This window comes from Trachymyrmex septentrionalis, unplaced genomic scaffold (genome assembly GCF_001594115.1).
Source record: "Trachymyrmex septentrionalis isolate Tsep2-gDNA-1 unplaced genomic scaffold, Tsep1.0 scaffold78, whole genome shotgun sequence".
NCBI classification, from domain to species: domain Eukaryota; kingdom Metazoa; phylum Arthropoda; class Insecta; order Hymenoptera; family Formicidae; genus Trachymyrmex; species Trachymyrmex septentrionalis.
Window position 1 is genome coordinate 517,303 of NW_017305967.1, and position 21,914 is coordinate 539,216.

At 33.1% G+C, this 21,914-nt stretch overlaps 5 protein-coding genes across 10 annotated transcripts in view; 4 read left to right on the forward strand and 1 right to left on the reverse strand.

Moving 5' to 3' along the window:
* Window positions 1-9,358, forward strand: part of LOC108754187 (alpha-protein kinase 1) — a 10,544-nt gene extending 1,186 nt beyond the window's left edge. Inside the window, exons 2-16 of one of the 4 annotated variants that reach the window (XM_018496313.1) lie at window positions 914-1,006; window positions 1,163-1,463; window positions 1,789-1,930; window positions 2,045-2,164; window positions 2,310-2,575; window positions 2,983-3,092; window positions 3,191-3,853; window positions 4,708-4,896; window positions 5,336-5,679; window positions 6,127-6,414; window positions 6,897-7,161; window positions 7,400-7,465; window positions 7,553-7,800; window positions 7,962-8,109; window positions 8,211-9,358. In XM_018496313.1, the coding sequence (XP_018351815.1) occupies window positions 1,234-1,463; window positions 1,789-1,930; window positions 2,045-2,164; window positions 2,310-2,575; window positions 2,983-3,092; window positions 3,191-3,853; window positions 4,708-4,896; window positions 5,336-5,679; window positions 6,127-6,414; window positions 6,897-7,161; window positions 7,400-7,465; window positions 7,553-7,800; window positions 7,962-8,109; window positions 8,211-8,218 (3,087 nt within the window). In that variant the 5' untranslated portion in view covers window positions 914-1,006; window positions 1,163-1,233 and the 3' untranslated portion in view covers window positions 8,219-9,358. Of the gene's footprint in view, window positions 1-45; window positions 98-477; window positions 526-913; window positions 1,007-1,162; window positions 1,464-1,788; window positions 1,931-2,044; window positions 2,165-2,309; window positions 2,576-2,982; window positions 3,093-3,190; window positions 3,854-4,707; window positions 4,897-5,335; window positions 5,680-6,126; window positions 6,415-6,896; window positions 7,162-7,399; window positions 7,466-7,552; window positions 7,801-7,961 lie in introns of those variants that run through there. The other 3 variants (XM_018496311.1, XM_018496312.1, XM_018496310.1) reach the window with 3 other exon arrangements.
* A 1,111-nt stretch (window positions 9,359-10,469) lies between these two features.
* LOC108754199 (phospholipase A1-like) lies at window positions 10,470-13,082 on the reverse strand. Its single transcript, XM_018496341.1, has 6 exons — window positions 12,758-13,082; window positions 12,546-12,693; window positions 12,206-12,330; window positions 11,106-11,413; window positions 10,899-10,992; window positions 10,470-10,674 (listed from the first exon to the last, which is right to left on the reverse strand). The coding sequence occupies exons 1-6, from the start codon at window positions 12,901-12,903 to the stop codon at window positions 10,524-10,526; spliced, it is 972 nt and encodes a 323-aa protein (XP_018351843.1). The 5' UTR covers window positions 12,904-13,082; the 3' UTR covers window positions 10,470-10,523.
* A 1,216-nt stretch (window positions 13,083-14,298) lies between these two features.
* LOC108754207 (prefoldin subunit 6) lies at window positions 14,299-16,296 on the forward strand. Its single transcript, XM_018496357.1, has 3 exons — window positions 14,299-14,536; window positions 15,105-15,300; window positions 16,006-16,296. The coding sequence occupies exons 1-3, from the start codon at window positions 14,473-14,475 to the stop codon at window positions 16,133-16,135; spliced, it is 390 nt and encodes a 129-aa protein (XP_018351859.1). The 5' UTR covers window positions 14,299-14,472; the 3' UTR covers window positions 16,136-16,296.
* Window positions 16,297-16,619: 323 nt separating this feature from the next.
* On the forward strand, window positions 16,620-18,787 carry LOC108754205 (COMM domain-containing protein 2). Its single transcript, XM_018496355.1, has 5 exons — window positions 16,620-16,838; window positions 16,914-16,991; window positions 18,127-18,209; window positions 18,301-18,474; window positions 18,555-18,787. Exons 1-5 carry the CDS (start codon window positions 16,772-16,774, stop codon window positions 18,759-18,761), a joined length of 609 nt encoding a protein of 202 aa, XP_018351857.1. The 5' UTR covers window positions 16,620-16,771; the 3' UTR covers window positions 18,762-18,787.
* A 373-nt stretch (window positions 18,788-19,160) lies between these two features.
* On the forward strand, window positions 19,161-21,547 carry LOC108754196 (rhodopsin-like). 3 transcript variants are annotated; one of them, XM_018496336.1, is made up of 9 exons: window positions 19,161-19,288; window positions 19,365-19,388; window positions 19,634-19,872; window positions 19,968-20,074; window positions 20,144-20,250; window positions 20,346-20,493; window positions 20,568-20,678; window positions 20,795-20,961; window positions 21,031-21,547. In XM_018496336.1, the coding sequence occupies exons 1-9, from the start codon at window positions 19,197-19,199 to the stop codon at window positions 21,149-21,151; spliced, it is 1,116 nt and encodes a 371-aa protein (XP_018351838.1). In that variant the 5' UTR covers window positions 19,161-19,196; the 3' UTR covers window positions 21,152-21,547. The 3 variants fall into 3 exon arrangements, with proteins under 3 accessions (XP_018351838.1, XP_018351839.1, XP_018351840.1); XM_018496338.1 differs by having other exon boundaries at window positions 19,255-19,288; window positions 19,365-19,558; XM_018496337.1 differs by having other exon boundaries at window positions 19,247-19,558.
* Window positions 21,548-21,914: the final 367 nt, after the last annotated feature.

The following is a 21,914-nucleotide window of genomic DNA, read 5'->3' on the forward strand; positions in this document are numbered from 1 at the left end:
GTTATTATGGCGTAGCCAGTGAAACTCTCGCTCTCCGCCGGGGCTTCTCTCTCGCGGACGCCAACCAACAGCTGTTTCGCCCGATCGTCGCCCTCTGGTACGGTTCGCGTTTTTCGTCGCGCGACGAAGAAGGGCGAGGAGGGGGACGCGTGAGAGAGGAAAAGAAAAAGAAAAGTAGAGAATGGTGTCCCTCTCTTTGTAGAACAGTGCACAGGATTTTTCTACCGAACCTTCTCTTCCCTTCCTCGCCCCTTCCACCTCTCCGCCCCCCCCCACCCCTCTCATTGGTCGTCGACGACCTCGACGTCGTCGACCCTCGTGCGTGGGGCGTCGTGCGATCCCTCGTGCGTAATCGCGCGAGAATTCCGGTATGCACGTCTCCTTTGTTCACTGCACCTCTCTCGCCATTCGTTCTCCTTCTCCCTCCCCTCCCCCTTCACCGCCTCCCCCCTTTTTCTCGCGCAGATCTGACAGCTCCTGTCAAAACGGAACTCGCGGAGTTCGTGACCTGTCGTCGCCCTTTCGGTCCGCTCCGTCTTCGCTCTCTCTCTCTCTCTCTTTCTCTCTCTCCGTCCTTACCTCTCGTCTCACCTCGCGCGCCCGTCTCGCACCTGTTTCGATCTGATAACAGGACGGGAAAAGCGCGTGGGAGTGCAGCTGAGGACAAACGAACGTTTTCTGCGTCTTCTGCGTCGTGTAAAAGCCGTTTGCGCGCGCGTGTCTACATTTCACGTTATCACCGTCTCGTCGGCGAGAAACTGTCGCGCGGAAAAAATGTCCGGACGACGATGGGATAGGAACTGTGTCCTCTCGCGAGCACGAACGTGAAATCCGGATCCCCCTCTTCCTCCCCCCCCCTCTCCCTCCGAGAAAGCGCGGATGATTAACGGTTTGCTGCGTCCATCTGTTTCAGATCAGGACAAAAGTTTAGCGACGTGTTAAGGTGAAGTCTGCGAGCACTGTCAATTATACTCATCAGCCAGCGTTAGGTGAAGGGACTTTGCATGTAAGTGAAACCAAAGTGGCATTTCGGATCTCTGCGACATAAAATTCGAAAAATCTGGTGGTGTCGGATAGACAAAAGGGATAATATATAACAAAAAGAGAACGTGCCAGACGTATCTCGACTGATCTTGCGACTGGCGTCGCGTTTTATTTACAGACTTTGGCACTTAGATAAATATTCGTGATTTTGCTCGTCTTGTGACATTCACGAGATTAGAGCAATCGAAGATGTCAGTATTGAATCAAAGCGGCGAGGATGCGGTGGAGTGCCCTCTGTGTATGGAGCCGTTGGAGGTGGACGATCTGAATTTCTTCCCGTGCACCTGCGGATATCAGATATGCCGTTTTTGTTGGCACAGAATTCGTACCGACGAGAACGGCCTATGTCCCGCGTGTCGAAAGGCCTATTCTGAAAATCCGGCTGACTTTAAACCCCTTACCAAGGAAGAAATAGCAAGGTATTTACGAGTCTGCTTTTATTTATCGTAATTAATATTTGTCAATACATAATTGCGCCATAAAAATACATAGCCTCGGCCACAAGTATAAAGCACCCTCAATTTATTGTATTTTCTTGGAAAAGGCAGTAATAAAAGTCATAGTAGAGTAAAATGTCGAAATTGATATAGATATGAAAATGAATATTTTTTAAATAAAATTGTTTCTTTAATATATTTTTCGTTAAATATAGAATTGACGTATTTACATTAATTTGTAAACATACTTATGGTCAAGACTTTATATTATTGAAAGAAATAATCTATCCTGCTCTGTTCTTTCTAGATTAAAAGCTGAGAAGAGGTTGAAGGATCAACAACGGAAGCAGAGAGTTACAGAAAATCGGAAACATCTAGCAAATGTGAGAGTAGTACAAAAAAATTTAGTGTTTGTAGTAGGATTACCAATGCGGCTGGCAGATGCTGATGTGAGTATGGACAATAACGAGCGTTCTATGAGTGATTGATAACGCCAAGAGCTCGGCAAATACCGTATTTAAAAAAAAAAAAGATCACGATAGGTAATATTTCGCATGCTTTAGGTTTTAAAGAAACACGAATATTTTGGAAAATTTGGGAAGATACACAAAGTCGTAATTAACCAGAGTACTTCCTATGCAGGGTCTCAAGGCCCCAGTGCTTCGGCTTATGTTACTTATCAAGTGAGTCTGAGTGTTACTTATCAATTTATGGTTTTCTTTAAAACGATAAGACTTCGTTTTCTTGTTTCACGGGTGTTTGCTAATAAGATGATAAACAAAAGTAATAAGTGTGTTGTAAGCAATAGTGTTCTTCGTATTGTAACAGCGTCAAGAGGATGCGCTACGTGCTATAGAGGCTGTGAATAACATTGTTGTGGATGGACGGACAATAAAAACATCATTAGGAACGACAAAATATTGTTCGCATTTTATGCGTAATCAAGCCTGTCCGAAGCCAGATTGCATGTACCTGCACGATCTTGGGGACCAGGAGGCATCGTTTACGAAGGAGGAGATGCATCAAGGAAAACATCAGGAGTACGAGCGCAAGCTTGTGCAATCGTTACATGCACACGCATCTTCAGTTCAACGGTACAAAATCTATTTTGTCGTAAAAATAATTCCTCGAAATTGTTATGCACGTAAATCCAATTTTAATTATTAATAAGGCCTGGTCTGTTTAGTTGAATTTCTTGAACGGTTCACCTTTCTTCTTTTTCTCTTCAACGTGCTAGAACTTCAGCTAAAAAAAAACAAATCTATTATAAAAAATTATCCAAGGAAACAAGCAAGACGTTAAAATGAAATAAATGCATATTTATTCGAGCATCAATAAATGAGAAATACTAAATTTTTAATAGCCAATTATATAAATAATTGAACAAATATATAAATGATAAATGTTGATGCAAGATTTAAGATCATAATTAAGACAAAAAGTTAGATAGTCATATAAAAATGACATTAAGTCACATCTAGTTTTAACTCTGTTTGCATAGGAAACCGACACCATCACCACCTGTAACGGGCAGTATTGTTAGGGAAAGTGGAACTGTAAATTCGCAAACTAAAGAGGCATGGCCATCGTTGCAGCCAGGACAGACAAATAGTGAGTAAATCTAAATATAGTGTATAATAAGATACATTATTGAAATTAAAATTTTTGTAAGGATTTTAGATATTAACGTATTAACGTTTTGCTTTCAGGTACACAAAGCAGTTGTAAAGAAATATCACCACCTACGCAAACAACTTCACAGCACAGTAATATAACAAGCGGAAACAGCACGGTAGCCCAACAAAGTCATATGTCCTCCGGGGTGTCTATGCATCAACAAAACAACAACAACAATAAGGATGAAAGTGGTGTGGGTGTGCGGCGGGGTAAAAGTAATAGCGAAAGTAAAGCGCAGGCAGCTCGGAACAAACACAAAAATAGTCAAAATAAAGAGAAGCACGGTACTCGTACGACATCGCGATCTGAATCAAGCTCAATCAACACGCAAAATAGTTCACAGTCGCAAATTACCGGACAAAAGGACGTTAGAAACTTTTCCGCTGATACGAACAGTGAAATGTTGCAAAAATTGGGTAACAAGTGTAAAATGGAGCAGCAGCAACAACAACAGCCGCAGTCACAACAAATTAGCAACAAAACATCAAAATTAGTTCAATTACAGCCTCACGAAATTAATATAAATGGTGCATTTCAAAACGGGGAACGTCGGCATTCGGACAGTGAAACGGATCAACAGCGCGAAGGTAGCACGCCAGCGAGTACGATCTCGAGCACCGAAGACTCGAATGTTAATCACCAAGCCGAGCACTTAGCTGAATCAAGCGAGGAAAATAATGGTGCTGTTCTTTTGGGTGAGTTCTTTACCCTGATCGCTTTTATTTTTATATGCTTTTATTTTCTGGTAATAAAATTTTACGAGATTTACGATATGTAAAATTTATAAAAGAGAAGACGTTGTGAAATTTTTTTTTGGTCGATTTAATTTGTGCTTGCGGAACTCCACATTTATTTCATTGATACACATATTTGTATGATTATTTTTGTAATATGATTCCATTATCAGGATTATTTTTTATTGTATGTACATTCGCAGAAAATGAATTACTTGAATAAATTTCATTTTAATATATATTACACATATTTGATACATATATTTATAACGTGATTATAAATTTGTTATTTGAAATTGTTATTTGAAAGGATAGATTGTGTTCATCATATGCTAATGTACAAATTCAAATCAAATAACTGTAACATGTCATAATATTATTTGTACTTCAATACTGTAGAATATATACATTGAATAATATTGATATATGCCAAAATAAAGAGAATTCTTGGAAAAAATTTAGTAATAGTTTTTTTTTTGTTTTTGTGTACATTTAAATATTATATATTTCTTATAGATTTCTATGAGAAAAATGTTAGTGTAGGCATTGTTTGTCTGACAAATTCAATGATCGAAACATATGTGATGTTTTTCAAAACTGTATAAGTACGCTATTTTGATTTTGATACTTTTACATTTAAAGATAAACTTTTATTATTATTGAATTGCATAAATTATTCAATTTTACATTACGTGTACGTAAATATTTCTTGAAAAAGGAAATAGATTGAAAAGCTGTTTATTCTGGCATTGTAAGAATATAGAAACAATTTTAACCGCGTCGTGTAGTATAGAGAATTTGCATATCATCTGTAGGTTCGTCTCCAGCTAGCACAAACTCATCACAAGGTGCCAATCAACTACCACCACCAGGACTACACAATGGATCTCAAATGCAACTCAACCATCGGTCGATCTTTCAGGCGGACAATAATAGTTTTTTCAGTTCAAATACCTTCCAGAAAATACCAACTACAACCTCGATACCACCAAATTCCCTCACAGGCATGTACAAGCTCTATATTGTTCTACACAGTATTGTTGTTAGCTTTTTTTAGATGAAAATTCCAAACAAGATATTTTAAACAATATTAATCTAAAGACTCTCGACATTCAAAATCAAGTGAAAAGTATATACAGAACAAATGAAAGTCAAGGGCAGTTGGTAAGATATCAAAAGAATATTTTTATTTAAAAATATGTAATAATTCAGACGGTTCTGCTCCCCTTCGAGCTATCTTCAATGAAAATATAATATATTTTTACATATCTTTAGTGTCTCGATCTCCAAGTACATCCTAAAAATGATATTTTACTTAAAAAAAAATAGAATTATTACAAAGTTTTAAAATTTGTCTAGACATTTTTATTCTGTATTTTTCTATTTATATATGTTATTATAATTAGTAAAGGCATTATTAATGAATTTTTCTTCGGTTTACAGCAAACACAAATCTAGATTGGACAAGCACGGGAGTAGCTACGATACCCGATTCCTTACCGACAGTTCATTCTAGCGAAGATTGGCAAGCTGCTTTTGGCTTTCAGCCTGAATCGTCTCGAACGAATCACATTATAGTAAAATCCAGTTCAACTGATACGTCGAGAGTACCATTCAATTCCGAAAGTTTTGCAGATGAAGGGGTTTATATAAATGCACCTTACACCGTTGCACTCACAGAACCATCATCTAGTACCTTTACATCTAACTTACTTGTAAATTCATCCGCATCTAAGTTTATGGCAGATTATCAACAGAATTCATTACAACAAAGGCTTAATATACAGGTAAGCGAAATAATAAAGTTTTCGGGTTATGTGTCTAAAAAATAACAAGATGTTCATTGAACATATTATTCCCTTATTTCAAAAGTGATACAACTAAAAAAATTAACTTTTTTAGTGAACGGGAAAAATTATTTTTAAAACTGATAGAAAATTATCGACTAATCAAATAATATCGGCGAAAAGAAAATATTTTTAATATAGTAAATATTATTTTTTCTTTTACCATCATTAAAAAACACTTTGTGCCGTTTTTGATGATTCGAAGTTAATTTATTTGTGATGATTAATAGTGATGTTTACCAAATTTATTCTTGCTTAATTTCATTATACTAATATTTCTCAAAAATAATGTTTTTTTTTTGTTGTTACTTTTGAAATGAAGGAACGATATGTAAACATTTTTATTGAAGAAAAATAATTTATAATGTTAAAAATAAAATTTCTAAGGCGCAGCAAACTCAAGAAAATTGTGAGTACATAAAACAGAACGGCCACGCTACAATAGAAGAAGTTCGGAATCATTGTGATGCAGGCTCGGAAGTGAAAGCGGACGACGATTTAGGTTTTGATCCTTTCCACGAAACACAGAAAGCATTAGCAGAACTTTTAGCAGAAGATGAAATGCAAGTGCAGCAACAGAAGATGTTCCAACAACAGCAAAGAGAACGAGAGGAGCAAACTAGGGTGCAGCATCAACAAACTCTTGCTAGCCTTAATCAACAACACTTTCCACAAGTAAATATTCTTATCGGATTCTTTTATTTCTTATTAATATGTTTAACATATAATTTTCAGTAACGTGTGCGTTATTTTTTACATGTGCCATTTTTTTTCATTTTTAAAAGTTTTTATTTTTTTACTTTTTGTATTTTGAAATTCGCTGATATAGTAAAACTGTGGAGGGGAGTCATATCAGAGAATAGAGGTGACTCATGGAAAATGTTATCATTGACAAGGAAATTGTTTAGATGTATTTTTTATAACAATGCGCATTATGAAAGATTAATATTAATTTTAACTTTAGTTTTTAATGAAATTTGGTGATGTATTTTAAAAGTATAATTTATATCTCTGTATAATTTATAATACTTTATGCAAAATACATTCAAATTAAATGATATTTATATATTATTTTTATCAATAAATACGCGCATTTATCGATAAAAATGAGGTGCAAATATAAACCAATGAATTTAAAGAAACAAATACTCTTTCAGGTTGCTCACATAGCACATTTGCAGCAACAAGCCCAGCACTTGCAAAATTTACAGGTGCTTCAGTCGCATTCCCTCTTGTCCCGTCTTCCGCAAAATCTGTTACCAAGCGGCGCGCAGAGCCCTGCACAGGGTACTGTAACAGCTACCACATTAGGACAACGCAGTCGACTCCCGCCACCTGGTTTTCCTGGTTCTACGCCAAATCACATGAACTCATTCGGTCTCGGTATACCGCGACCAGCACCAACGAATAGTGCCCTCTCTGGTTAGTGTTCCTCCAATTTTTCCAGACACCAGGAATCATAGTGCACAGTGCGTGAAATTTACATACGTATACGATAATCTATCGTAGCCGTAGATAAAAATAAATTATTGATTCGCGGATTTCTATAGAATAAAAAGATCTGTCGGACCACCAAAAAAATCACATGAACATGTAGAAATTTAAATAGGATGTTGCTACTTGCGATCTGTTAATCGTCCAATGCACGCTATGTTTGCAGGAGCGCAGCCACCTCAACCACAGAGTGCGTACCTTCCAAATGGAAGCCCGCTTCTCAACACGCAAAGTAATAATTCTACCTATTAATCTTCTGTACTGGGATACTTTTAATATATTTATAGATTATAATATTCGATCACAATTTCCTATACAGGCATCGGCAAGTGCACGGGCGACGTTTATACTCTGAAAGATTGGTGCGAAATTAATAATCAACAGCAACAGTTTCACCATCAAGCGTTACATCAGAAAGGATGGAACAATTTCGGACCTATCGCAGATTGGACTTCGATTGATCCGGCTATAGTCACATCATCTAGACCTCTTCCATTCCAAACTACCAGCGCTTGGCAGTTTTCTCACATTCATCCTTCTCATGTTGTAACTCATAACACGCAACAGGTACGATACAATTTTGTGTATCTTTACCAATTTATACTTTATTATTTATCACACATAGATATGTAAAAACATAAATCTTATTTAATTCATTCTACAGGAAGTGTCATAAATTACATTGACGATGCATGCAAAAGTAACAAGTCATGTTTATGTTTGTTCAGGAACAGAACGCACCTACTCAGCATTGGGCGATGCAACCACCTCCTGGTTTTGCTGCACCCTCGACTACAGGACAATTGAATAATCCGCAGCCGAGCACGACCGCACAACCGCACACCAAGCTCATCTCTGCAGGATCGGAAATCGAAAGTAAGTTGATCGCGATCAAGCTCCGTGCAAACTAATAAAAAGAAAAAGAAAAATACCTTATAATGCGCGGTATCGAGATATATAGGCCGTCTATATTGCAGACCTATAAGTCTAATGCGTGAGGCGAACGAGTCGAGGCGTCATAATGTTTCCGGACGTGGCAAGATCAAATCCAGCAAATGAAAAACAAAAAAAAAGCGACAGTTGATAATGTACGTTTTCCTAACGCTTCTTTATCTTAACGTTTTATTTCAAATCTCCATTTATTTGTGCGAGTATTTACTCGAATGAAATATCGGAATAAAATATGAGTTTCCTCGATGTAAGCGAAGATTGTACGTCTCAATACATCTTCCTCATTATCATTTCTGAATTATAGCAAAATTTATCATATTAAGTCTGACTATCGTTATAAGCGAAGTGTTATGTAGGATATGAAATATTAAACGGATAAATGATTAAAATAATCAAAAGAGAATGATCACGATATTTGCAAGTACATTTCCTTTTTTGAATTTTTATAATTAATTAAAACGCTATTTTCTTCGAAACATTAAAATTGAACATTAATGTCCTGTGTTTATAAGCTTTGTGAGATTGAAAGAAATACAGCAGAAAAGTATTAGAATGCAAAAGTAATGAAACTTTTTAAAGCATTGTTTAATTTTACATCTGTCATAGTTAAGCGTGATTTATACGGAGCGATTTTTATTATTCGCTAGAAGCCGCGTCTAGTGACGTCATAGCGAATTTGTTACTAAAAATTTTTTCTAGACGCTGGTTTGTTCTTATAGCGTTTAATCGCGACGAGTACCGCTTTCGACACTTGTCGCTAGCTTGTTGCTATCTTGTCGCTAGCTTCTTGCTGTTCTTTCAGAGTGAATTTTTAAGTCGTCAGCGTGAAAAGACGAATTTTTCCGGAACGTCTCGGCCATTCAGACCATAAGCATCAGAGAATAATCATGTCATCGAATGGTATACTTCGAACCGCTGTTATGACCAACTATTCGCTTAATCACTAGCGATCACTTAACGCTGCGACTTCAAAATTTTAGTCGCTAGCGAATAAAAACCAAGCGTGTACAAGAAGCTTTCATCAGCGCATTGGTGGACGAATTAAGAAGCTTGCTTCAAGCGAATAGCAGCAGAGTCGAGAGAATTCACTGGCGAATTAATGACGTCATTAGACGTGGCTTCTAGCTAATAAAAGTCGCCCTGTGTAAATCACGCTTTAGAAATGTGTTTTAAATTAAAAGTTTTGTTATCGTATATATTTAAATGCTCTATTGTTATATTGAAATGAATTGTTATATATGTATATGTACCTAATAGTACGGTATCATAAATCGTCTTATATATATTTTGCTATTTTATAATATTACTTTTATCACGTTGAAATGTAATTGATTTTATCCAATCATTTTAAAAAGTTAGAATTCTTTTATCATTGAGCAAGATATAATATGACATAATTTTACTGTCGCTACAGTAAAATAACGTGGAGTTTTATTATCTTTGCAAACATTAACTTTCTTCGAGTACGTCATTGATGTGCATCATCATACTACAAGACACGGACTCGTTATTATAAGAAGAAAAGGGAAAGACTAAGAATTAGGATCTCCTACCTTAGTTTTGATAATCATTTTAATGAATATATTGAATTATCAAATTGATTGAACACACAGGTCATATGGATTAAGGATTTATCTGTACAAACCGAGAAAACTTTCCGAGCGATATTTCTAATCTTGCGACACATCGATGTATCAATATTGATTAAGGAAAACTACTAGAGATGGCTGTTCGAAAAACATTAACAACGCGACAATGTATTTTATTTACGAATGCGAAGCGAGAAAAAGGAAAGAAAGACAGGGGGATTATTAATACACGATGTACGATAAACGATGCGAGAAAAACGTCTGAGCGATGTTCATACGACGCGAATTAACGTCGAACGAGAGAGTTATTCCCGTGGCAGATGATTATCGAAAGTATCTCTGCCAGTTTAAGGCGAATAATGAAAGAACGTCACACATACACAAGAGAACGAATGAGATAATAAAAGTATAATTATTATAAAATTTAATTCAGTAAGATAATCGAGAAATATACGATAATGCGCAATGAAATTCCTGTGGTAATCTTATCTTCATCTTCTTTCCGTATCTTTTATCAATTTTTACCTATTAGTAATAAGTAGTAACTAACTTAGTTTTATTAAATTTTATTAATTACAATCGTTTTGTTTTCTTCCAACAGTAATGGTTCAAGAATCTTGAGGAAAAAAGATTACGTGTGCTGGTCAAATGATTTTATTTAATTATTTATAATAATTTATCATAAAATTTTGTTTCTGTTATATATTCTCTTATTAAAAAAAACTGACATTTCAAATTTAACGACTGCTATTACTGTTTACAGTTGAAAGTTTCCTGTGTACAATGAGAATCCTTATCAACGAATACATAATATTTTCCCTCCATTGAATTGTTGTAATCTAATATATTGCTATTCATGACAATGCAATCTGTTGTGTTAGAATCAGGATAAGAAGATGAACTGAAAAAATTCAAATCACGTAATAAGTAATACAATAATCATAAAATAACAGAAAATCTGTAATAATTCGAAAGAACACCTTATTTACATCTTGAAATGACTTGGAAAAAAACAAATTTAATAATATGCATGTTTTATATAAATGATATAATGAAATTTTTTAGGAAAATTTAATGTTCGTGAAAGTTGAGCTAAAGTGAAGTGTATCAAAGGAAGGGACTTACCTGTTAGGAACACCAGGGAATCCACACTTATTTTTAAAAATATCTGCCATATAAGTAATAGCTCTTGAGTGTGAGCAAGGCATAAAATTTATGCCTAAAATGTGAATTTGATTTATTCATAATTTCCTTTTATCGCTTCTTTTCTATTATTCTAGCAAGCAATGTCTTTTTGTACGTAATAATTAGATGCAATTAATCTCTCAGTACCGCATTTTGGTTGTATGTGTCCGCCATTGAAGTACAAATCTAGGTTACCCATCTGGTCCGATAGCCCGAGATCTGATGTGTGGAGAATTGTTACAAATGTGGCATCCGATTTGCAAAGTTTCTCCTCGCATTTGTTGATTTTGAATAATGGCATTGCGGGATCAGCACCAATGATGAGTTTTATCTGCAAGCCAATCTTCTGAATATTTTTCCCAGCAAAGCCACACACGTGCGCGCCGAGGCTGTGGCCGATGTATATTATATTTTCTAATGGAACACCGCATTGTTTTATCAAGGTAACAGTATGGCTGCAAAATGAAAATTCGATTATTATAGCCATCACATCTTTGGTATGTATACACGTGCCTGTGTATGTGTGCGTGCGTGTGCATATACATATACAACATACATATACATATTTTAACTTTTACATCGAAATATCTCCAAAAGTAAAGAATGCGGAAAAATATTTCAGGTAACAAGTAAAACGGTTTCGAGAGCAACGTATTTTTTTTTCTAAGTAGAGACGCCGAAAAGATATAACAGGTCATCTTTTTAAATAAAATTATGATTTTTTTACATAATATGATTTTCCTAATTATTCTGTTTATAAAAGTAAGATACGATATAAAAAATAGTTTAATTAATAGTTTACGAGAAATTTAACATTTTATGTCAATATGTGTCAGAATAAAAAGTATTAAAAATCTCTTAAACTATTAAATTTTTTATATCTCTACCTTAATACTTTTATGTGCAGAATAATTAGAAGAATCATATTTTATAAAAAAAAATCATATAATTCCATTAAGAAAGTAGATCTTTATATATTTTTGGAGCCTCCACTTAGAAAAAAAATAATGTGATCAAAATATGTCCCCCTCGAAACTGTTTCACTTTTATCTGAAATGTTTTTCCGTATCTTTCATATTTTTCAAAAATTTGTCTGCTAAGATTAAAGTAAATCGTTCATATATGTGTATGTATGTATGTATGTGTATATGTAAAGTTTAATCGAATACTATGCTTATTTTATTATTATTTAATCATTAATATTATTTTATTTTGTGTATTGATTTTTTTTTTGAAAGTAGTTATACTTTGCCAAAAGATGACCTATCTCTCGAGTGTTGATCACCGCACTAGGATACGCCGTGAACTTCAAGATGGGTAATCCTTCTGTGCAGGCTCCTTGAGACCAATCCAGCGCAAATACTGTGTATTTCTATCAAAGTAGAAAATTATTTTATTAAGTAAATTGATGAATTTTTGCCGTAGTATAGAATTTATCAATTCATCGGGAAATTATTTTATCAATTGTTATTTGTTTATTTTTCACTATATTTTACAATACATTCACATTGAAATTAAATTTTTGTCTTTTGTAGGTGCGTCGCACTTTTATTCCAATTATTACTTATGCGAAAGTGTAATATCTACATGTTTCAATTGCATGGCCAGATCTCTAATATGAGACGAATTTGCGTAACTAGTGAAGCCATGGACTAAAAAGACGACCGGTTGCGATGGATCAATATTGTTGCAGAGCTCATTTTCCAAAACTTCTTCGCCTGTAATATTAGAGCGACTGAAACAAAAATAAATATAATTGGCACAACAGGTGAATCGACAAGGGATATTTTCTGTTTTACCTGTTATACAGAAATAATGATACCGATTTAACGCCGAAAATACAGGAGTCTGAAAATTTATTCAGCAAAGGCACCTGATTAAGTTCGGCACGTAAATATGTGCATTGTATAAGGAAAAGTACAAGTATCGTAATAATAGTTCTCATTGTGTGCAAAAAGAAATATACGAATTATCAAAGAGAAATTGTTAGATACTAGATCAAACCTTGCAATAATACGAGCTTTTATACCAGTACATGTTTTGTACATTTATACGCATATAAGTATTGATACTTGCAACATCAGCGGCTGCATAAATTATTTGACAAACGCAGAAAATTTGTAATATTATGATATCAATGGCAAATGATTAATATATGCTGCTACACCGCGCGCATCTTTTCTTTTTGTAGTTCGTTTGCATTTCCGACATTATGCGACGATAAAAATGATGAAGTACAGACAAATATTGAACATGATAATACATCCTTGATGTTATTATTTATCAACATATTGCAGTGCGATGCACACTTGTCATGTATCCTTGTACTTGACATCTCATCGAGTTGTTATGAAACAGAAAACTTTTTATAGACTATAATTTAACGATTGTGTACTTTCACGAAATATCCAAATAAGAATACCGAAATCATAAACAGAAAAAGTATAGGATTTCTGCATAGTAGTTCTGTACAGATGAAGTTCTGTTTTCTTCGACGAACTATATATATTTTAGTCATATAAGTTTGCAAAAATAAATGAGAAAATTTGCATATTTTAAATTTACGAAATAATTATATCATTGAAATGTAAACGAGTATATTATAATAAGCAAGAAATTTACTTATGTAATATTTGTACGCTGTGGAGTTGTTTGGGCAACAAAACAATAATTATAACAATCGCTACTTACATACTTAAAATATATTCTTTTCTAAGAAGCATATTTAAAACTAAACGCAACTATTTGTCAATATTAAAAAGTAATAAGTAACAATGAGTTTAATAATTATAATAATTATAACAAAAATAAATTAAAAATTATCTAATTTAAAAATGAAATATAATCATATTTTAAATATTTATTTAATTTTTATTTATTTATTTGTAATTACTATTTGTTTTCTAAAATTAAAGGCTTAATATCCTTGATTAACTTTAAACATAAATAAAGAGAAATCTGGAGACCCGACGAGATATTATTTAAGAAAACGATAATCTTACGGAAGTTCGCGTTATTAAAATTTAAGTGACAGTAACACTGATAGCATTAATTTTATGATTTATTTCGTAGATGTGTTTTTTAATATATATATATATGTGTAGGTTTTTAACTTACAAGTATGCATACTTATTTATGCAGCATTTATATAAGAAAATCATGAATTTAATATCAAAATAATAATTAAAATTATCGAAATATATCGAATCGCGCGAGGCGATACGATTGAAGAACGGAAGGTCTGTTCTTTATTTCTGCACTCTCTGAACTGGTGCACATAAATTAAAGCGAAATAAAATATATGTTTGTTTCACTTCAACTTATTGCATCGCGTGCATCAGTTCAGAGAATGCAGGAATAAAGAACGGACTTAAAGAATACTAATTTGGTTATGTCGGCGAAGTCTTCGAGTCCGAAGAATTTCCAGTGTTATCGTTAAAAGTTTTTTTGTAAAATTGCATAGTGCGATAGCGGCTCATTTCTTAGCACAGTTAAAAATATCTTTCGGATAATCATGGTAGAGGAGATCCAAAAGAAGCTTCAGAATGAAGCCGACACGCTGCGGCAAATCCAAAAAGGTTAAGAAACGTTCATGATTATTTCTGGAAAGTGTTTAATATAAATTTTGCTCTTCCTTTATGTGCAGCAATGACATCTATAAAATAAAGCATCAGAGTCGCCGAATGCAGATCTAAAATTTTTAAAAGTTTCTGACGAAATTAATCACTGTTTGTATTCACAATTAACAAATATTTTCTGACCATGTATTCTCAATTTTGTACTTAAATAATTCGACTATTAATTATTACTGGCTGAATTTAATCGGTATTGGTAAGAATCATTAAATAAAAGGAAGCTGAAGCTTCTCGTTTATCTCTCATTAGGAATTTTCCAACAAGCGACACTATGTAACACTAATCATTTCATGATCTTTGTTTAACATTGGCATAAACAACAAGGATGTAATGATTTACTATGTTACACTGTATTATCTGTCTCTTGTTGGCAAAGCACCGATTATTTTTAATATTGTTGCTTTTTTAATTTGGCCCTATCTTTTTTGTTAGACGATACAACCAGTAATATAGACAAAAACCAGCCATTATATATAAAGAAAAAGCACTAATGAATTTATTGTATTTACAGAATATAACAAGGCGCTGAGCCAGAGGCAGCAACTAGATGGTCAGCTGAATGAAAATATCATGGTGAAGAAAGAGCTAGATATTCTAAAGGAAGAAAACGATGTATTCAAGCTGATAGGACCTGTGCTTGTGAAGCAGGAATTATGTGAGGCCAAACAGAATGTTGACAAGCGTATGGATTACATCAAGTCTGAATTGTAGGTTTGCTTTTATTAGGGTAATATTCATAGTCTGTTCTTATTTCAAAACTATCTTAATTCTTTGAGGATCAAAACTTTATAATAAAGTAACTTATAGAAAATCTTGTTTTCTAGTGACTTTTGGAGTTATTAAATTTTGTTTTGGCCTTAGAATCTTAAAATTTAAAGAACTCTTCTCCATAAATTATATAGAAAAAGTAGGTATATAACATCTTAGGGCCTTAGCAGAAAGCTGACTTATATGTGCCTTCTACAATAAGTCATTAGTCATAAATCAGAAGTCAGAAGCTAAAAATGACCAATTACAGTCGTCAATTTCTAACTTTTAACTTCTGATTTATGACTAATGGCTTATTGTAAGGTGGCCAATAATCTTAATGAGCCTTCTACAACAAGCTATTAGTCATAAATTAGAAGTCAGAAGCTACAAATTGACGACTGTGATTGGTCAATTTCCAGCTTCTAGTCTCTGATTTATGACTAATGACTTATTGTAGAATGCATATAAGACTTAAGTCATAAGACATTATCTTAAGATTATACGTCAGCTTTCTGCCAAGGTCCTTAGACTGTACTCCAAGACAATCTTAAATGTAAAAATTAACTATAAATACTGGCCTAAATAAAAACTAATCATGTGAATACTGATCTAGAAATTGAACTGCATTGTCTGTTTTGGATTTACATGGAAACGAATTTCAGGAAACGTGTGGATGACTTGATGTCTACCCTAGACAAGAAGCTGGACTCGCAGAGGGATGTAATAGATAAATTGCAGCAAGCGTTTCAACAGGCCCAGATTAAAACATCGATAAACCAATCGAAATCATAATATTGTACAGATTACGGCTTTGTGGAATTATTACACTTATATAATTAATAATTAATGCTTAAGTGACACTATTAATTATAGTCTCTTCATAATTCAGTACATGAATGTCATGTTTGTTTCATTTATTTATACTAGACAATTATTAATACAAATCTTGGCTACGTGTCATAATTATTCAAGTGCAATTTATGTAAATTAAAAACTGTATAAACTTTCCACAATATTCTCCCTTTCCTCAAAATCGATCCTTACTTTAATTAATAAGATGACTGACTACTTTCTAACATATAGTAAAATTTAGCTTCAATTTATTCTTTATCTTAGTCTAATCTTTAGAACATTAAGAAAAGATAAAAAGTAAGTGAAACTGACAATAAGATTGATCTATATTGATAGAAATATGGATATAAGAATTATTTTAAGATATGTGAACATTTATGAACAATTATTGAAACTGCGCGGTGCGTAGTGCATGCAACAATGGAGAGATGGAGAATCGAGAATCAACATGGCGACGACGTAGTATCGTCTGTCTTGAAAAAGTTGAAAGTAATTCGAGAATTCTCGTATGGCTATTAATTTTCATAGCTGATTAAGAATTTTAACAGATAAACAACACATCAGGCAAGAACGAAAATGTTGTTAACATTGAAGCCAGATCACAAAAAGCACATGCTGTTTCTAGTCGAACAATCGTCACCAGGTAAGAGCGAATCGTCTGCCGATGAATGAATTTGTTTCACAGAGAAACATAAAGTAAAACATATTCCCTCCGTAGTTTTACAGGATTTCTGCAAATTGGCTCTGGATTATTTGCAAAAGGGCCCGAATGTCAAAGTGTACAACGCTGCTGCTCGTACGTATCCGGTTAACCAAATTTTGTTTTGCAAGCAGATTTTGAAATTATCTGCTAAAACTATTCTACAAATTGTGTTCATTGAATGTCAGTAGAAATACAAAAATCAAGGTTGTACCTTATATTTCAAGATTACGTTTACATATAATTTTTACATATTTATATTAAATTTGCATGAATCTTTTTCACATAGACAATACAAGCAATATATAAAATAAAAATATGTATTAGATAGCACACATACAGAAAGAAATTATTTTGTAATTATTAATATATCTGATTAGAGTATTGATAAATAAATATATATAAGCGAGATGGAAGTTTTATACAATCTAATGCAAGGACAAAGAACATAGGCTTTAATGTCATTTCTACAGATTGTTTATATGTAAGACATAAGAGACTTGTTCTTTTTAGCTAAACTTCTCTTTTTTTCATCAATATGGAAAAAAAAATAAGGAAGATAAATCATAAAATTTTAAATATTAGCAAGTGGCTTTAATTATTACAAAGGTTAAATGAAAAGGAGCATACAGCCACACTTTAAATACCTAGTGCCTTCCCGGTACTAGTGTTACGATGTTGAACTACTATCCAATATACATTTAATTGAAGGCGCTAGGTATTTAAAGTGTGGCTGTATGCTCCTTTTCATTTAACCTTTGTAAATCATAAAAGTTTAGCTAAAAAAAACAAATCTGAGGTCTATTTTTTTAGTAAATGGTATGTATATACATATACTTTAATGGCATAAACTTATAGTGAAATAAATATATATTTAATATTTGGCGAAAGCAAGAAAGAAAGTTCTACTGTAGGAATAAAAAACAAATCTATAGTTTATATTAGTTGCATATACATACATACAGATTACTATATATAATGTACAATCCTGATAAAAATTTTATAACAGAATGACAATAATTGCAGAAATTAAACAACATGTGCTATTTAATAATCATTTAAATGATGAAATTTACTTTATTTAATCTTTCTGTTCAATGCATGACTATACAGGTATATATTTATTGAATTAAAAAACATAAGTTTTATCACAAACATAGATGACTAATACTATAATGATCAAAATGACGTACGATTGCTAACTGCATAAGTTACCTTGTTCTTGTTTCAGAAAAGTTAGATGTTGAGCTGGATGTGATCAAAAATTCAGTAGAGGGTTTGGTCAATCTCTTGCTGGAGAGTTGCAAGTACAAAGTAAGATCTACCAAAGTAATGCAAGACAACAGTATGTTTATTAAAAAATCTGAAAAAAATCTGGAGAATCTGAAAATTTTGAGTCTTACAGCTAAGCACGGAGGATTTCCGGGATTCCATAGTCGCCTTAGGTTTCACGGAAGACAAGGAGGCGATATTGAGTAAATTATACAGCATTAAGAAGGACGAAGTCTCGGATGCGTTGGAAGAGATTGGATTTAAATTGTCGAGATACCATGACATGGAATGGAGATTTGAAGTGCAGGTAGCGGAGTCTTCTCTCTTTTTTCTCAGAGCGTTTCAATTTATAATTGAATTTATAATTTATATTACTCTACATCATAGACTGCGTCAAGATCCTTATTGAAACAAGTTGCACCACTCATCTCTCTTGACTTGTCACTGAAGAATCCCGATAATCCCGAGGAAATTGAACACGTTCTGCTACAAACCGATCCAACTAACTTACTTCATATAACTCAAGAGTTGGAGGAAGCTCTGCAAGAAAGTCGCAGTCAACATATTAGGAGAATTTCAAGAGCAGTAAAATAAGGCTTTTTGTAATTTGTAATTATATTTGAGGCAATTTGTGAATATAGTGTATGATATATAACTATATATAAAAATAGATATAAGTATAAAAGATTGATAAGTAAAAAGATAAAAATATAAAGAATAAACAATTTTTTATCTATAAAGAATACTGAATGAATGTAGCTTCGTTATTTTAATCACATTTATTATCAGCATCTGTAAAGTTTCATTCCGATCGGATTATCCCAAATAATAAGTGACAGTAATCGACATGCATAACATGCGTATTACATCCGTATATATTATATTAAGGAGATAAGTACATTTACATATGTAATTGGATGATTTTATTGGATTTCTATGCCTATATAAAAAAAAAAATCTGCGCTCTTCCTCCACTTATACTGGATACAACAGTTATCATTACAAGTTATTCTTTATCACGGACTATTGATGTTTTACAAATTGAAGTTTTTAATTGCCTCGAATTCAGAATCTAAATCCAGCAGGAACAGTTGTATCTTAAAACATTCCAGTGTCAAGAAGTATGCATATCTGTTTTATGCATTATATCTCTAAATGGTCCATACTTAATTACCAATATTTTGCAGAAAGCAAAAGAAAATTTTGGAGTCCCTTGTTACAGTAAGTATCGAAAATTTGACCATTTTCTCTGAGAACTCCACCATGGCGTTTGCTGATGTACTAACAAGAACGATCGGACCTCGAGCTATGCAGCAAATTATGTCTTTTAATAATAAAACTGTAGTGGATAAAGTACCTCCGGATATGATGTATTTAATCGATCCACATTGGTTACTTTCGATTTCTCTATATTCGTAAATCATTCGTGTTTGCAAAGTAAATCTCACTAAATTCTGGAATTACAGGTATCAGTTTCCACCGATGGATCCAATGTGGCACAAAATTTTAGGCCTTGTGATGATTGTGTTAGGGTTTATGGGATGGTGCGGTAATGGTGTTGTAGTATATATATTCTTGATGACACCCTCCTTAAGAACACCGAGCAATCTTCTAGTGGTAAATTTGGCATTTTCGGACTTTATTATGATGATCATTATGACGCCTCATATGGTGATCAACTGCTATTATGAGACCTGGGTGTTAGGTAATGCAAACTTTGTCTTTCCGTCATACTAATTATTGCATGTGTAATTTAAATTGATAATGTGTAAGTAACGTATGAATTAATTTTATATTAAGGATTGCTAATGTGCGACATACATGCTATAGTTGCTTCTTTATGTGGATGCGCTTCAATATGGACTATGACTGCTATTGCTTTGGACAAATACAATGTTATAGTAAAGGTATGTATAATATACTCTTATATTATTATTAGTATGTGAACAGAAACCAACATGCCTAAATCTCTTCAGGGTATGGCGGGAAAGCCACTCACCATCAAGAAAGCACTACTCGAAATTTTAATAATCTGGCTCTTCGCTTCAATATGGGCAATCTTGCCCATGGTGGGATGGAATAGGTAATATTAAGATAATAAAAAATTATACTTATAAGAAAATATGGTTTATAATAGAGAAGAGAGTGTTGTATTATATTTTATAATGTGACGATTAGATATGTACCAGAAGGCAATATGACCGCTTGTGGTATAGATTATCTTACCAAGGATTGGAGTTCCAAATCATACATCTTGGTGTACTCGATATTTGTATATTATACGCCGCTGTTTACTATAATTTACAGTTATTATTTTATCGTTTCGGTAAGAGTATTCATACATTACAACATTGAAAAAAAATTTAGTGTATACCATAAATACATTTTTTAAATTAACAGGCAGTAGCTGCTCATGAAAGAACAATGAGAGAACAAGCTAAGAAAATGAATGTTCAATCTTTGCGATCTGGAGATAATCAAAATATAAGTGCAGAAGCAAAACTGACAAAGGTGACACAAAAAAAGAAATATATTAAAATTATAAATATATTATATGCGCTAAAATATTGAAAGAATGATTTGAAGAAAGTCAGGATTGACATATACATTTACTTTATTAATTACAGGTGGCACTAATGACCATTTCTTTGTGGTTTATAGCATGGACGCCATATCTGGTTATTAATTATGTCGGCATTTTCGGTGTTGCTAAAATTAGTCCTCTTTTCACCATCTGGGGATCTCTCTTTGCAAAGGCAAACGCTATATATAATCCAATTGTTTATGGAATAAGGTAAATGAGATTTTTAATGATATATATAATTATTAATGTTCTTGTATTGCATTATTTTATTCTGCACAGTCATCCAAAATATAGAGCAGCACTAAAGGAAAAATTACCTTTCTTTATATGTGGCTCGACTAAAGACCCATCTGCGGCTGCGAAAACTGCAGAAACGTCATCTACTATAATTACAACATAATTCCAAGAGAATAATGTAATTTCTATATATTGTGATATATGTTTAGGGTCTGTTTCTTGAGGAAACGAATCAATAATCAATATTAGACATATTATACACACACGTGTGTGTGTGTGTGTGTGTGTTTATATGATAAATGTAAAACATGTAATTTGTAAAGCTTCAATAATCGGCGATTATGCAAAAAGCTACATATATGGAAACTTTGAATGGGCTGATTCCATGATACGCTGTATGTGATGAATTCTCATTTTATTTCAAATCTTCTCTTTTGTTCTTTACTTTTATTGCAGGTGATTAAATAGTTGCAGGAATAAATAATAGAAGGCATTTAGTGTCAATTGTATTAGATATAAGGGTATTATTCAATAAATCATTTGGCATGTAATGATTTAGGAGAATATCTATAGGTTCTTAAGAGATATAATAAAAAATACTAATGCATAATATTAAATGCGAGTATACAGCGTGTCCTATTTTAATTAAAATAGCTAATTTCTGGGAATTACGAGACTTTAGACAAAAATGTTTCAGACAGAAGTTGTATAACTTTAAGGGGAGCATAAGATACTATTGGTTTGATCTTAGATAGTTAAAAGATAGTTTAAAGATTACGTGAAGGGCATCTTCAATTTTTTAAATAGAACCCTCTATTTTTTTTTTACATATTCTTGTAGCCGAGAGTTTTTCAAAACAGTATATAATGAAATTTATTTTCGAGTTGTGAGACTTGAAACATTTTTACGTAAAAATGAAAATAAGA